Here is a 15,060-nt window from a genome sequence, read left to right on the forward strand (position 1 = left end):
CATCTGAGCATTAGATTGAATATAAATCTGTGTTATGTAGTAATTGGGCTAAAATATCTCTAGAGCAAATACTGCTATAGAACTGTTCCACCAAAGCTTAGAAATAAGTTTTAAAAGGATAAGACTGATCTTATCAGTAATTCAATATTTAGTCAAGATAAATAGTGATATTCTTTAAAAGGAGACGACAAATGCAGTCACTCACATTAACTCATAATATCTGGCATCGATTTTAATATTCCTTATGTGAAAGAACACAGAAATGTGACTCATAAATAGGATGAAAATAGGCAAGAAATAGTAGAAGTAATGAATTTGGTTAAAGGAAAAAAATCAAGGATTTAAACGAAAACATGAACATAATAAGAAAGAAATGGAAGTGATATAAAAGGACCAAGAAAAATTTTTGGAGCTGAGAGTACAGTATTTAGTTTGGAAAATTTGCTAAGTGGGTTTAAATGGTAGGTTAAGCACAGTAAAAGAAAAGATCAGTGGAACTTAAAAATAGCAATAGAAAATAAATAATGAAATTGAACCAAAAAATGGAAAAATAATGGCCAAAAGTGTTGCAAATGTCATGAAATCTACAAATCTACACATGAAAGTACAATGACACTTGACCAGGATAAGCAAAAGAAAACCATTTCAAAGCATATCACTGTCAGATTGTTTAAAGTCATGAGATAAATTAAACATAACAAAGAATTTGAGAAGAAAGACACATCACACACAGGGGAATGAATTACTCAGAGTTCTCATAAGAAACAATTCAGAGCAGAGTATGACCAACTGATTTTTAACAGAGGTACTAAGAACACATGTTAGGGAAAGGATAGGCTGTTCAATACATGGTGCTGGGAAAATTGCATATCTATCCACAGAAGCATGAAACTAGACTATTAATCTATCACCACATAAACACAAAATAAAGACTTAAATGTAAGATATGAAATCATGAAACTGCTAAGAGAAAAACATAAGGGAAACATTTCAGGACATTGGAATAGGCAAGGAATTTTTACATAGACACTCACAAGCATAAGAAACAAAGCAAAAACAGGTAATCCCAAAAAGTTCTATACAGCAAGGATAATAGCAGAGTGAATACAGCAAGGGTATTAGCAGAGTGAAGAGACCACCTACAGAATCAGAGAAAACATTTGCAAACCATACATCTGATAAGAGATTAGTACCCAAAATATATAAGTAACCCAATTCAATATCAAAAAATCTGATTAAGATATTTAATAGATATTTCTCAAAAGAATACATACGCCTGCCCAATGGATATATGAAACATGCTCTGCATCACTAATCATCGAGGAAGCATGATTCAAAACCACAATCTTGTTAGAATGGCTATTATCAAAAAGACGCAAGACAGCAAGCACTGGCAAGGATGTAGAGAAAAGGGAGCCTTTACACATTGTTGATGGGAATGTAAATTAGTTCAGCCATTATTGAAAAGGTTTCTCAAGGTCTCACTACTGGGTATATATATCTCCAAAAGAAATGAAATCAGTATGTTGAAGAGACATCTGCACTCCTGTTTAACACATCAGTGTTCACAATAGCCAAGAAATGGGATATGTCCATCAACAACTGAATGGATCAAGAAAATGTACATATACAAAATGGAATACTATTCAGCCATAACAAGATGAACTCCTGTCATTTGCAACATGGATGGAACTGGAGTTCATTATGTTCAGTGAAATAAATGAGGCATAGAAAGTCAAATACCCATATGATCTCACTGATACTTGGAATCTAAAAATGTTGACCTCATAGAAGTTGAGAGTCTGATAGTTGTTACTAGAAGCTGGAAGGGATGGTCAAAGTTTGGTCAGGGAGTACTAAATTATGTATTAAGAGAAATTCTTTTGTGTGCCATTGTACAGTAAGATGACTGCAGATAACTATAATGTACTATGTAAGAAACAATTTTGATGGTTTTCATTATAAAGAAATGATAAATATTGATAGATAGTTTTACCCTGATTTGACTCTTTCATGATAGATACATATGTAGAAATCATGCATGGTAACTTATAAATGTGTACAAGTTTTATGTATTGATTAAAAAATTCAAGGCTGAGACAATGGGACATTTTAAAGTGCTAAAAATATTAACATAAGCTCTGTATATAACAAAATGGCTTTCCATAAAAGAGGTCAGGGATAGGGATAAGGCCTTGGGTTCAATTCCTAGCGCCAAGGTGGGGGGGTGAAAGAAGTCAAATAGTAGACCTCTTTTGGTGATTGCCAACAAGTTTATTTGCAGTGTTAACAGTGCATCATTTATGAATTTTTAAGAAAAAGTTCATTGATGGAAGAAAATTATATCATGTGAAAACTTGGCTCTGCCAGACTCCATAAAGAGTGGCCAAAACAGTAAATATATCGTAAATACAAAAGATTCTTTCCCATTTTAATATTCATTTTGAAGGTAATTATTTAAAGAAAAAAATGCATTTTAGATTTGTGCTTATAACATGTATACATGTAAAAGGCAAGGAAAACTGGCATAAAGGAAAAGGAGAAACAGGAGCATACAGTTGTGTGGTGTCGGTTGTATGTGTAGAGGGATAAAATGATTGCACCCGAAGTGTGTGGCTGGCCAAAACTGGGAGGGAAGATACAAAGGGAAGTATCAAGAAGTAATCCCAAAGAATTCAGAAAGGGAACAAAGAATAGATATAACAAATAGGGAAAGATGCAGTAGCCTTCACTGTATTTAATTAATTGTGAATGATAATAACAATTCAATTAAAAGGTAGAGATTATGAGACTGGGCTGTACAAAGAGTGAGACATATATATGTGTGTTATAGAAGAAGATTATAAGGACAGAAAAGGATGACGAAAGAATATCATACAAATATTAATTTAAGGATTTTTAAATTGTTACAGAGACAGGAAATATTTCCAGAGATAAAGAGGGATATCACATCCTGACAAGGGATTAAATTCTCCAAGAAAACATGACAAGCTTTAATGTGTATGGACCTGACAACAGAGCTCCAAAATGCTTAAGAAAACTGTAGAATGGAAAGGAAAATTGGGAATATCTTCAAGTACATGTGGAGATTTCAGTACTCCTTCCCAGAGGTTTATAGAACTAACAGAAAAGTATGAAGGACATGGCAAATATGAAAAACACCAACAACTCAATCTAAGTGATACTTCTTAAATTCATTACCCAACAAAAACAGAACACACATTCTTTTGTATTTTTTAATAAGATTAACTAAGATTGATCATAGACTGGGCTATCAAACCATTTCAAAAATGAAAGAGTCAGATTTATACAAAGTAGGGCGTTAAACCTTAACTGAAGATGAGTAATAAAGAGCATAAAGGTATTTAGAAAATCCCTGAATATTTAGAATTGCACAATACTCTTCTAAGTAACATATTAATTAATGGGGAATTGACAAGGGAAACTAGATGACATGTATGTTTTAAAATTAAGTAATTTTGGCTCAAAATTAGATATATTTACCCTGTACAACATGGTATTTTGAATTGCATACATTTACTATGTACAATATGCAGGTATAATATGTATTGTGAAAGGGCTAAATTGAGCTAATTAACATATGCATTACCTTCCTGTACTCATCATTTTTTTTGTGTGTGGTGAGAACATTTAAAAAGTATTCTTAGTGATTTTCAAGAATACAATATGCACTTATTAACTATAGACACCATGTTGCGTAGTAGATTGTTGTGCAATAGATGTCTTGAATGTATTCCTCATATCTAACTGAAATGTTCTAATCTTTGACCAACATCATGCCAACATCCCCTCCTCCACCAACTCTCTGGCCCCCTGGTTTACTCCCTGCTTCCATGAATTCAACCTTTTAGATTCTACATGTAAGTGAACTCAGGTGGCATTTGGCTTTCTGTGCCTGGCTCAGTTCACTTAACATCATTTCCTTCAGGTTCATCCAGGTTATTGCAAAGGACAAGATCTATTTCTTTTTAAATGTTTTTATTCCTGCATTGTAGTTACACATAACAGTGGAGTTTGTTTTCACATACTCATACATGCAGGGAATGTGATTTGCTCCATTTCATTTCCCAGTATTCCTCTCTCTCTTCCTTTCTCCCTCTCCTGTTCCCCACTTCCTCTATTGTACTGGTCTTCCTCCTTTTCATTCATTGTTTTGTTTTTAATTGGTGCTTTATAGATATATATGAAGGTAGAATTCACTGTGGCATATCATATGGGTATAAAAGCATAATTTGGTCGATTTTACTTTACACATGAATAGGGCTCCATTGTGTACATAATGCCACATGCTCTTTATCCACTTGTCTGTTCATGAATGCTCGGTTTGATTCCATATCTTGGCTATTGTAAATAATTCCAAAATGAATCTGAAGTGCATGCATTGCTTTGAGATCCTTATTTCAACTTTTACAAATTTATACACAGACTGGAATTGCTGAATCATAATATTTCTGCTTTTCATGTTTTATGGAATCCCCATACTGTTTTCCCTGGTCCTATAACCAATTTACATTGCCATTCATCAACAGAGGTTCCCTTTTCTGTCTTTCCTCATCAACACTTATTATGTTTTTCTAAGAACATTCTGATAGGTCTGAGGTATTAATCACATAATGGTTTTGATCTTCATTTATCTTATGATTAGTGATGTGGAACATTATATTCATGTATCTGTTGGCCATTTATATGTCTTTTGAGAAATGTCCATTCAGAACCTTTGTCCATTTTTAAATAGGGTACTTTGTTTTCTTCCTATTGTGTTGTTTGAGTTTCTTATATACAATCTCTTGCCAGATGTATGGTTTGCAAATATTTCCCCTATTCCATTAATTGTGTCTTTACTCTGTTGCTTGTTTCCTTTGCTGTGCAAAGTTTTTTTTAGTTTGATGTATTTTCATTTGTCTATTTTCACTTGTGTTTACTTTATTTTGCAGTCATGGTCTGGGCAATGATTTTTAGTTTCAGGTCTTAAAATTAGTTCTTTAATCCATTTTGAGTTGTATTTTTCATATGGTATAAAAGAAAATATTTTTGAGTTGGATGAAAATGAAAACAAATTTATCAAAAATATGTGTAATGCTGTCAAAGGACTATTCAGAGGGAATTTTATTGCATTAAATGCTTATCTTAGAAAAGAAATCTCAAATATCTCAACTTAGTAAAACAAGTTTCCATCACAGATACCTAGGAAAAAAAGAACCACACTCAAGCTAAAGAAAGGAAATAGCAATGGTAGGGGGAAGAAAATCTATGTAACTGAGAACAGAAAAATAAGAAAATATTTCTTTCATACTGACTAAGCAATAAAGAGAGAAGACACTATTAGTCCATTTTTACTACCATAAAGAAATACCAGAGGCTGGCAACTTGATAAAGAAAAGTTTGTGTAACTTACAGTTTTGGAGGCTTGAAATCCAAGTAATATAGCAATGACTTGGGCAAACCTTGATTATATCACCTCAAAGCAGATTGCATTGCAGGGGAACATGTGAAAGTCACAGATCACATCTGAAAACAGGAAATGAGAGAATCAGGGTTTGACTTATGCTTTTCAGAACCTACTGTCATGAAAGCATCCTTAATTCCTTCTGAGGGCAGCTGTCCCAGTGACCTAAGTTACCATCTTTTAAAGGTCACACCACCTTATCACTGCCATACTAAGGAGCAAGTCTCCAATACATAAACCTTTAGAGACAAATCACATTAAAGAACACACAAATTACAAATAAATACATTAATTTAAAAACATTATAAGTCCTACAATCAGTACATGGTAATGAGAGAATTATGCCCATAATTAACAAATTGGATGAAAGAAGTTGTTGCTTAAAAGAAACAAACTGCCAAGCTTACTTTCAGAGGAAATTGAGATCTAGTTCTATATCTATTAAGGATATTAGCTATGAAGTTTTCAATCTTTCATATAAGAAAAAAAAAAAAAATCAGGGCCAGTTGGCTTTCCTGCAGAATTCTACCAAACATCTAAGGAATAAACAATATTGAATCTATCCAGTATTCCAGAATATGCCAAAGAATGAACTCCAATCCATATTTTTACCCTATTTTTTAAAAGCACCTCAAATTGGGTTAGAAACCTACACATAAAAACAAAACCATTAACATTTATGGAATAAAACATAAGATAAAATCTGTGTTACTGTAGGTTATGAAAGATTTGTGAGAAATGTTTGGTAGATTGGACCTCATGCAAATTAACAACTTCAAAAAAAATCTTAAGGAAATGCAAAAATAAGCCATGAACTGGAAGAAAAGGTCTGTGAAACACATTACTGATAAACAGCTAGCATCCAGAATATATAAAGAACTCTAGAAATTCAATAAGAAAGAAACTGCTCTATTTAAAAGATGGACAAGGGTTGATCAGACATGGTGTGTGTATGTGTGTGTGGCAAGTGAGTAAATAAAAAGATGCTGTGCATCATTAGTCATTAGAGGAATGAGAATTAAAACACGAGATGTCATAGTACTCCTATTAAAATTTCTCAAGCAGCAACAACTGATATTACTAAGTGCTGTCAAGGATGCAGAACTGGAACCCTCTTATGTTGCTAGTGGGAATAGAAAATGGAATGGTTATTTGAACATTGTATGGCAATTTCTTGTAAATATATCCAGATGCCTGCCATACACCCCAGAAAAATGTTCACACAAAAACCTCTCTATGGACATCTATAGAAACTGTATTTGTAATAGTCAAAAAGTGGAACTAACTCGAATATTCCATAGCTGAGGAATAGATGCAAACACTGTTGAAAATCCATCCAATGAAGCCCTCAGCAATAAAACAGAATGGACTGATGGTAACATACAGCAACATTGACATTTCTCAAACTTGTTGGGCTAAATGAAAAAAAGGCAGAGTCAAAGTTATAAATTATATGATCACACTTACCTGACATCATTGTAAAGGCTGAAATATGCATACAGAAAAAGGTTGTCATGGGAGTGGTTGACCCCTTTCCCAGGGCACTGTGAGAATTATTTTAGTGGTGGAACTGTTCTATTTTGTGGCTATAGTGTGTATAATATACATATTATGAAATACAATGCACACACATATACATGGCATATGGTTATGACATGTTTTTCAAAACTTGCAGAATTACATACTAATGGGAATTTATTGTATTATTAGTTATATGTTAACCCATGTACAATAGCATAAAATATTAAATATTTAGAGATAAATTAACAAATATGTCAAACTAGAAAACGCCAAAAACAACAAAACACACTGTTGTGATTAAAGCAGATGTAATAATTAGAGACATATATGTTATTCATAACAGAATAAAAGTTATATTGTTAAAATACAGTTATTTCAAAATTCGCCTATGGTTCAATGCATCTTTGGAAAAAACATCACAGTAGATCTTTTTAATTAGAAATTGAAAAGTGTTCATAGAACGTATACAGAAACTCAGAGCACGTATATATCCAAAATAACCTTGCAAAGGTAAACATTTGGAGGGCTTACACTACATGAATTCTCAATGTAACATAAAGCTATAATAATAAATGCAGTGTGGTATTGGCATGAGCATAGACATATAGATAAAACATGCACTAATCATATAACCCAGCACTGCTGCTCTTAGGTACTTAACACAAAGAAATGAGAACCTATGACCGCTGAAACATTCGCATATAAATGTCTGTAACATTTTTATTTATAGAAACCAGAAATTGGAAAGAAACCAGATGTCCATACGTAGGTGGTGGGACACTTATGCTAGATCATTTACTAAAATACTAATAAGTAATAAAAAGAGACAGATATGCAGTGCAGCATGTGTGAATAAATCTCAAGATTATTATAATGAGCAAAATAAGCCAACCGGAAAAGAGTTAAAGAGTAGGTAGAGTTTACTGTGAGTTGACTTATATGAATCTATAGTAGGCAATATAGTCTGTGATGAAAGAATGGGGATTTGTACCTGAGATTTTACATTCTGAGTGAAATCTGTGACAGTAAAACTATTGGGGTTGATGAAAATATTTCATGGTTTGATTGACATTTTGATTCTATGGGTATTAATGTTCATCAAATCTCATCCATTTTATTTTATCTAAATTTTTCTTTAATGAAGTTGATTTTTAAAATAGAACATGAACTATCCATCATTTTTAAGATTGGATAAAATGGTATTTTAGTTTTCCTTTGTTTCCTTGTGCTCTCCTAATATTATTGGAGACATTTCAGAAAAAGTGAGCTAATTTTTTTTCTTTTAATTAGCACAGTGGAAGCAGTGACATCATTTCAGCTGTTGTGTTTATTTTAAGAAAGTCAACTTTGCTAAGAGACATGCAAAAGTAGTTTTAAGCCTAGTCATCAACACAGACTCTTAAGAGCAAGGGAATGTTCTGAATATATTTATTTTTAATTCATACAAAGTGGCTCACATGAATGTAGCCCCTAATTTTATGAATAAGAAAAAGAAGAAGGAATTTATAACAAATTGCATATATCTTTAGAAAATAGTAGATTCTGGATATTTCTCCCCGACAGTACGAGAAAATCTGTATCCAATGATGTGTCAAACCCATCACCAATTTCAGGATCAAGAAAGACAATTTTCTCTTTTCTTGCCTGATGATCTTTCCCACCATATTACAAACATCAGTGTATAAAAGATAATGGTTCTCAAAAATTGTGTGAGAGAGTTATATAGAAGAAGAAAACTCTTTTCGTGTTCTGAATTAGCCTTGGTTGTTTGTTTTAATAAAAACACTCCATGAGGATGCATATGGACCCTCTGTTACACTGCTCATGTGACTGTGGATTGGCAACATGCAGGAAATGGTATGTGGGAAGGGTAGTAGCAGAAGGGGACGTGGGGTTGTCTCCTCAGTTGCTCTCCTGAGTCAAAGACTCTATATACCCCTTTTGCCCCCACACACATATGTTTAGATGTATTGAGTCATCTCTTATTCTTGGATATGTCAAAACAGACCAACCTCTACTTTTTTTTTGGCAAACAAATTGCCACAGTTATGTGTAACGATCATAATAAATTAACTCCCATTTTTATACTATTGACTACTATAGACTATGAAAATGCACATTTTTCCCCACCTATATTTCTTAACCAGTTCACTAGAGGAAATCCTTTGAATCTTGTTTCATATTCTCCTGTTTTCTTGCTCTTTAATTAGGAAGCCACTTGGTCATTATTGTCCTTGTGATTTCTTCTCTTCTGATTTGGAATCTTGTCAATATCAACTCTGCCAGTGAATTTTTAAAACATTTTAATGTTCCTAATTAGCATGTATTTGTGTCCTGACGCTTTGGTTTTTTTGTTTGTTTGTTTTTAATTTACAACAAAATATTTTGGAGGATTTTGATGTTTCAACTATTTTGGTATTTTTATTTGCAGTTCCCTGAATGTGGTTTCTATGGAATGTATGATAAGATCCTGCTTTTTCGTCATGACCCTACCTCTGAAAACATCCTTCAGCTGGTGAAAACAGCTAGTGACATCCAGGAAGGTGATCTTATTGAAGTGGTCCTGTCAGGTAGGATGCCTATTCTCTGTCTATAGATTAGTTATTTGTATATGAAGAATTCTTGGGCATGTTTTTAAGGCAACATAGAAAGTATATCAAACTGTTGGGCCCCAATAGGAGATTTTTCAGGCTCTATTTACTTTCATTTACTTTCTATGAACTTTCAAAATTATTTTGGAAGAGCTGTAAAAAATTTCTTTTGAATTTGCTTTGTCCACATCCAAATTGTCTCAATCACATCTCTGAACTTCTTGCTCCTTCTAAGGTCCCCTCACCACACACACACACAGTACCTCAAGTCACCAGGACAGCGGCAAAAACAAACAAAAAAACTCAACAATAGCCGCCCTGATGTATCTGTCAGGGCCCCAACATATGCAGTGTCTGATATACAAGAAATAAATGCACAGCTAAGATGCCAGAAGTCCAGCAGCTGTGAGATAAGCCAAGACCAAAGGACAAACCAAAGCTCAGGAGTTAGGCCAGGTTGGGTCCTACAGAAAATGCTGGTCAATTCCATCCCTGAGAAATGGCTCTTTTCCCCAGCCTGTATTTAAGTTCTTGTTTGGGATATAGAAGTTGGTAATAGGACTGTGCCTATCAATACAGAAGGTGGAAAATGGATATATTTAACTTAAAAGGAAACAAAAAGACATCACCAAAGAACAGTTTTAGTAGGGATCCTTACAATGATGGCCAGTGCCAAGATGATGACTATATTCAGATTTTTATTGGGTATTTTGTTAAAAATAGAGTCAGTTTTGAGAAGCTCATGTTATTGCTGCTGTCTATCCTCTGGTCTTCATTGCTTGCTATCTCTTTGACTAAAAAAAATTTCACTGATCCTCATTCTGAATATCTCTGCTTTTATTTACTTTGCTTCGATTCAGTCCAGTTCAGATTTTGTCCCTATTGATTGTCTTTATTTTCATTGTGTGAGGTCCCAGGATTGCCACGTTTTCATGGTGTACTTGTATCCTATAAAACAAATGTTTTTGCATTTTCCTGTTATTTATAGGGCTGCCACTTGCTAAATAAACAAACCTAAACAGCCAAAGCTTTGATGGTTTTTTATTAAATTTTTTGAAGAAGTTCCTTGCTTTTCTGGGTTTTTCCGTTTCTTTCTCTTTGGTGCTTTTAACATTTACTTTATTGCACCTGGTCTCTTGAAATTAGTGACTAGACATGCTGTTTTCTATGTTTCCTGTTTCTGAACACTAGGGGCTGCCTGAAATAAATTATTCAGGAAAATCATGCACTGAATCTATTCTTGCCATAATTCATATGAATCTCATAGGCTACTTTGCAAATAGTGTAATGTGTTTTATGAGTGTTTTTTTCCCCTGTGGCAATGTCCAGAAATACATGAAGAATTTTAAAATCATATTTCTAAATTTAATTTATTTTTCTTTCCATTTTGCTTTGTTAATTTATTTTCTTTCCATTTTACTTTGTTACCAAATTCTTCATATTAGTAACAGACAGATTGAATGCAACCTGTGAGGGGGTGTTTGTGTAGGGGAGGGTTGCCTGTTTGCATGCTGCTGCTTGAGTGAGCCAGACCTGCTCTTCAGGGTGACCTGACACAGCCCTGGAGAGTTCCCACACTGCAGGAGGAACAGTGTCCTGCTCTTTCTCTGTCATCTTTGTAGACTAAGCACCTCGCTGTGTTTATTCTCTGCTTCTTTTGCCATCCACCCTTACGCTCCACCTGGTCTGTCTCCCTGGCCACAGTTACTGAGAGGGCATTTAAGAGCAAGCTTCCTCTCACCTGCTCTCTCAGCATAGGCTCAGCAAAGGCTCCCTGGCCTGCTCTCCTGTCTGCACTTAGAGTAGCCATGTTGAATCACATACTCTCACTCCCACAATGCTGTTGAAGCCTTCAATTTTATTCATTTAGGTTATATATGTATACATGGTTAGGTTATGTATGTATAACCACTTAGGTTATATATGTAAATGTGTTTTTATGTGTTTATATATGTTATATATGCCATATATATAAACACACACATGCATATGTATATATAAAATATGCGTTACCTTTAGGTCTCCTGTATTTACCTGTGACCATTATTATTGGCAGCTGTGGTCTCCTAGCCCCTCTCCCATTATAATGCTTAGCTTTTTTCCCAAGTTCTTCATGTTACAACACCTCTTATGCTTTCCCTACCTCTTGTAGGTTTTGAATCCCTTATAACTCAAACATCTGATATTTCTTCCTTCCTCACTGTCTTCTCTCTTGCTTGCAACCTGGATCTCTAAAGACGACACTCCATTCTCTCCAATACAGGAGACTTTGCCTTTTTTCTCCATTCTTGGGTGAAGAGTTGAATGAAAGGAACCTCTTCTCATTCCCTAATGCCATTTTGGGTTATTTTCTGTACCATGTCCCCTCCAATCCAAAGATGTCTACTTCACCTAATTATGTCAGCCTCTTAACATTTCATTGAGATGACTATTTCCTTGAAGACTTTTTTCCACTTATGACCATGGCAACAGTTGGTGCCTGACTTTTAATCTTGCTTTCCCCTTTATTCATCCTGGTTTTCTCAAAACGTATGTCTAACATTCTTTGGACTCCTGGTATATCTTTCTGTTGTCACTCTAGTCCCATGTTTGACTTCAACCAAAACAAGTGTTCTGTTTCAAAGTCTTCATTTGGGAGCATTCCTCCTCCCTAATTTCAGCTTGTTATCTTGCCCATTACTACCAAATTCACATACCTGCTCCCCATCCTTTGCATTATGTTTTAATTACTAGTTCTAACATTTTAAATCTCTATTTCCCCTTTCTATTTCTCTCCCCCTAGCATGTGGTCTCTTTTATGCCTGCCTTATATCACTTCCGTGCAACTTCAATGAACTTGTATCTTCTTACACCCTAGCAGGGTTGCTATATCTGTCTATAATACAAATTACTGTACCATCCATGCTTGCTATTTCTTTTCCTGAGTCTCACATGACTGCTAGACACGCAGTCCCCTGCCTACTTGTCTCAAGCAGATCCAGTTTTTACCTGGCCTTGCCACTGCTTAGCAATCTTCCTCTCCTTCCCATTCTTTTTTTATCATACTACTCCAGTCTCTTCAGGGACTGGGTCAAGAATGAAGCATAGGATCCAAGCTCCTTCACGCCTAACGGCCTGAGGTATTTTAGTGTCATGTGTCTTGCCTCAAATTATAAGGCCCACTTCTCAGATAAAAATTTCTTGTCTGGGCCAAACAAATGCATGGCAATGAGACTAACATTACAGTTTTCTTTTGAGGCCATAAAGTAGAAATGATATCTTTACAACAAATATTTTTTATAAATTTTTGTACATGCGATAACTTCTAATCATAGACTATCTTAATGAACTTGTATGAGTTCATTTTCTGACTGCTTGCTATCAGATTAGAAATTATCACATATATAAAAATTCATAAAAAAATATTCGTGTAAAGATATTATTTCTACATTATGGCCTCAAAAGAAAACTGTAATGTTAGTCTCATTGCCATGCATTTGTTTGGCCCAGACAAGAAATTCTTATCTGAGAAGTGGGCCTTATAATTTGAGGCAAGACATGTAACACTAAAATACCTCAGGCCGTTAGGCGTGAAGGAGCTTGGATCCTATGCTTCATTCTTGACCCAGTCCCTGAAGAGACTGGAGTAGTAAGAGTGACCTGAGATATGTGCCATTTTCTGGAGGCATGGTTAAGGATCATCTTCCCCATCCATGCTGCTTGAGGGGAGCAGAGGAGAAAACATTAGGCATCCCCCTGTTGTCTTTGGCTAGGTACTGTTTCCTAACAAAAAACTGAGGCACTTTTACTCTTGCAGACTGCAGTTTTACTATTAAATTTTATTACCCAAGATTTCTTTTTTCTGTCATAAATTTAATTTCACTCTTTAATTTGACATAAACAATCTGTTTCTCTTTATACTAACGAATGTTTAAACCACAGGAACATCTTCTGACACAGGGTTATAGTAAAAATGAGAGAAAATCTGGGAACGAAAGTAACTGAGGAAAGTTAATACTCGTGCCTCTCAGACAACTTCGGGAATTTTCTCTTGCTCACGTCATATTCTGCTGAGACCTTTCATCATTTGTTAGCTGCTTTGGGGGTGAAAACCTGACCAGGCTCTTCCTGGCTAATTTGCTGATTTCTTTCCTGTTCATTCTTTTTGAAAAACATGGCTTTTGTGAGCTAGTACATCCAGATTCAGTAAGCCAGGAAAAGGTTGCTCACAAATGAATGGACTGGGTTAGGGAGGAAAAAAAATTAATAGGTTCCCCACCACATGTATCTCCACTACTGGCAAGTGCTCTTTGTCTGTTAAGCCAAGGATTAGCATTTTGCTATTGTGAAGTAGGAAAACACTGCAAATGGAAATCTCTCTTACCAAAGCCAAAGTCAAGTTCAAGTATATGATACTGAAGTGTAAAATAAAGTTCATGGAATTTATCTGAATTCTTCCTCATGGTGGTACTCTTATCAAAGCCCAATAATTCAGCTTTAGCAAAGGACATGAGTAATGCAAATAAATTTACATGATTCGACTCTTTTTATTTGTTTGGTTTTGGTTTTATCTCTAATCATTATTTATTTATTTTTGGTGTGTGTGCGTGTGTGTGTGTGTGTGTGTGTGTGTGTGCATGTGTGTATCTTGTAGGTGATTAAATAGCAAACATACAAGGATTCCTTAAATAAAATCACCACTTTAGAGCCTGAAAATTAAATATTGGATATTCCTTTCTTTCATTTCTGGTAAAAAACACAAACGCACACACACACCATGCTTTTTTTGGTTGTTTTTGGTTGTTTATGATTATGTATAGATAATCATAAGTAGATTATGTTGTCTTATAACTTTTACAGAAAGCTGCTTCCATATGTGCTTAGTCATTTCTCACTGTCAAGAGGCTCATTAGAAAGCGAGTGCTATTGCCCAGGCACAGGTGGAATAGGACTATTCTCAGGCAGCAACAGAAGAGCTGAAAATGAGGGAGAGAGGTCCATATTTTAGAGGTAAAATTAAAGAGATATAATAACCCTTTAGATATAGTTATCAAAAAAGAAAGAGAAAATGAAAAGAAGAGCTATAGTCACCTGGGAGTGGTGACCTTTCCTTTTCCCCAGTGCAAGTCTTGTCCTCAAATGGTTGAGGTACTTCCTGGAGAGGCTGAAGAACTAATTTCTTAGGTGCCAAGAAATACATAGTGTTGCTATTTCCTTTGTGATATTGTACAACTTGCAAAAGTTCTGAACTTTGGAGTTTTTTGCTTGTGCTTTTAATCAAACAAGATGCTTCTACTAGATGATAGTATCATACAATGCTAATAATACATGGATTCTTTTTTCCACCAAGTAAAGTGGTATGCATAGTGATTGTTTTCCACAGCCAGACCATCTGGGTTTATATTTTTTCCTCTATTATTGACTATTTTCATCTTTTACAAGACATTTAATCATTTTGCCCCAGTTTCCTCATCTGTGAAATGGAGACAATACTTGCATCTA

General features: G+C 34.8%; 1 protein-coding gene across 2 annotated transcripts in view; it reads left to right on the top strand.

Annotated features, from left to right (window-relative positions):
* Positions 1 to 15,060, top strand: part of PRKD1 (protein kinase D1) — a 319,507-nt gene that overhangs the window by 163,303 nt on the left and 141,144 nt on the right. For both annotated transcript variants that reach the window (XM_079127215.1, XM_079127216.1), the window contains exon 2: positions 9,420 to 9,558. In XM_079127215.1, the coding sequence (XP_078983341.1) occupies positions 9,420 to 9,558 (139 nt within the window). The remainder of the gene's footprint in view (positions 1 to 9,419; positions 9,559 to 15,060) is intronic.

The sequence above is a fragment of the Sciurus vulgaris genome, assembly GCF_902686455.1.
Source record: "Sciurus vulgaris genome assembly, chromosome: 2".
NCBI classification, from domain to species: Eukaryota; Metazoa; Chordata; class Mammalia; order Rodentia; family Sciuridae; genus Sciurus; species Sciurus vulgaris.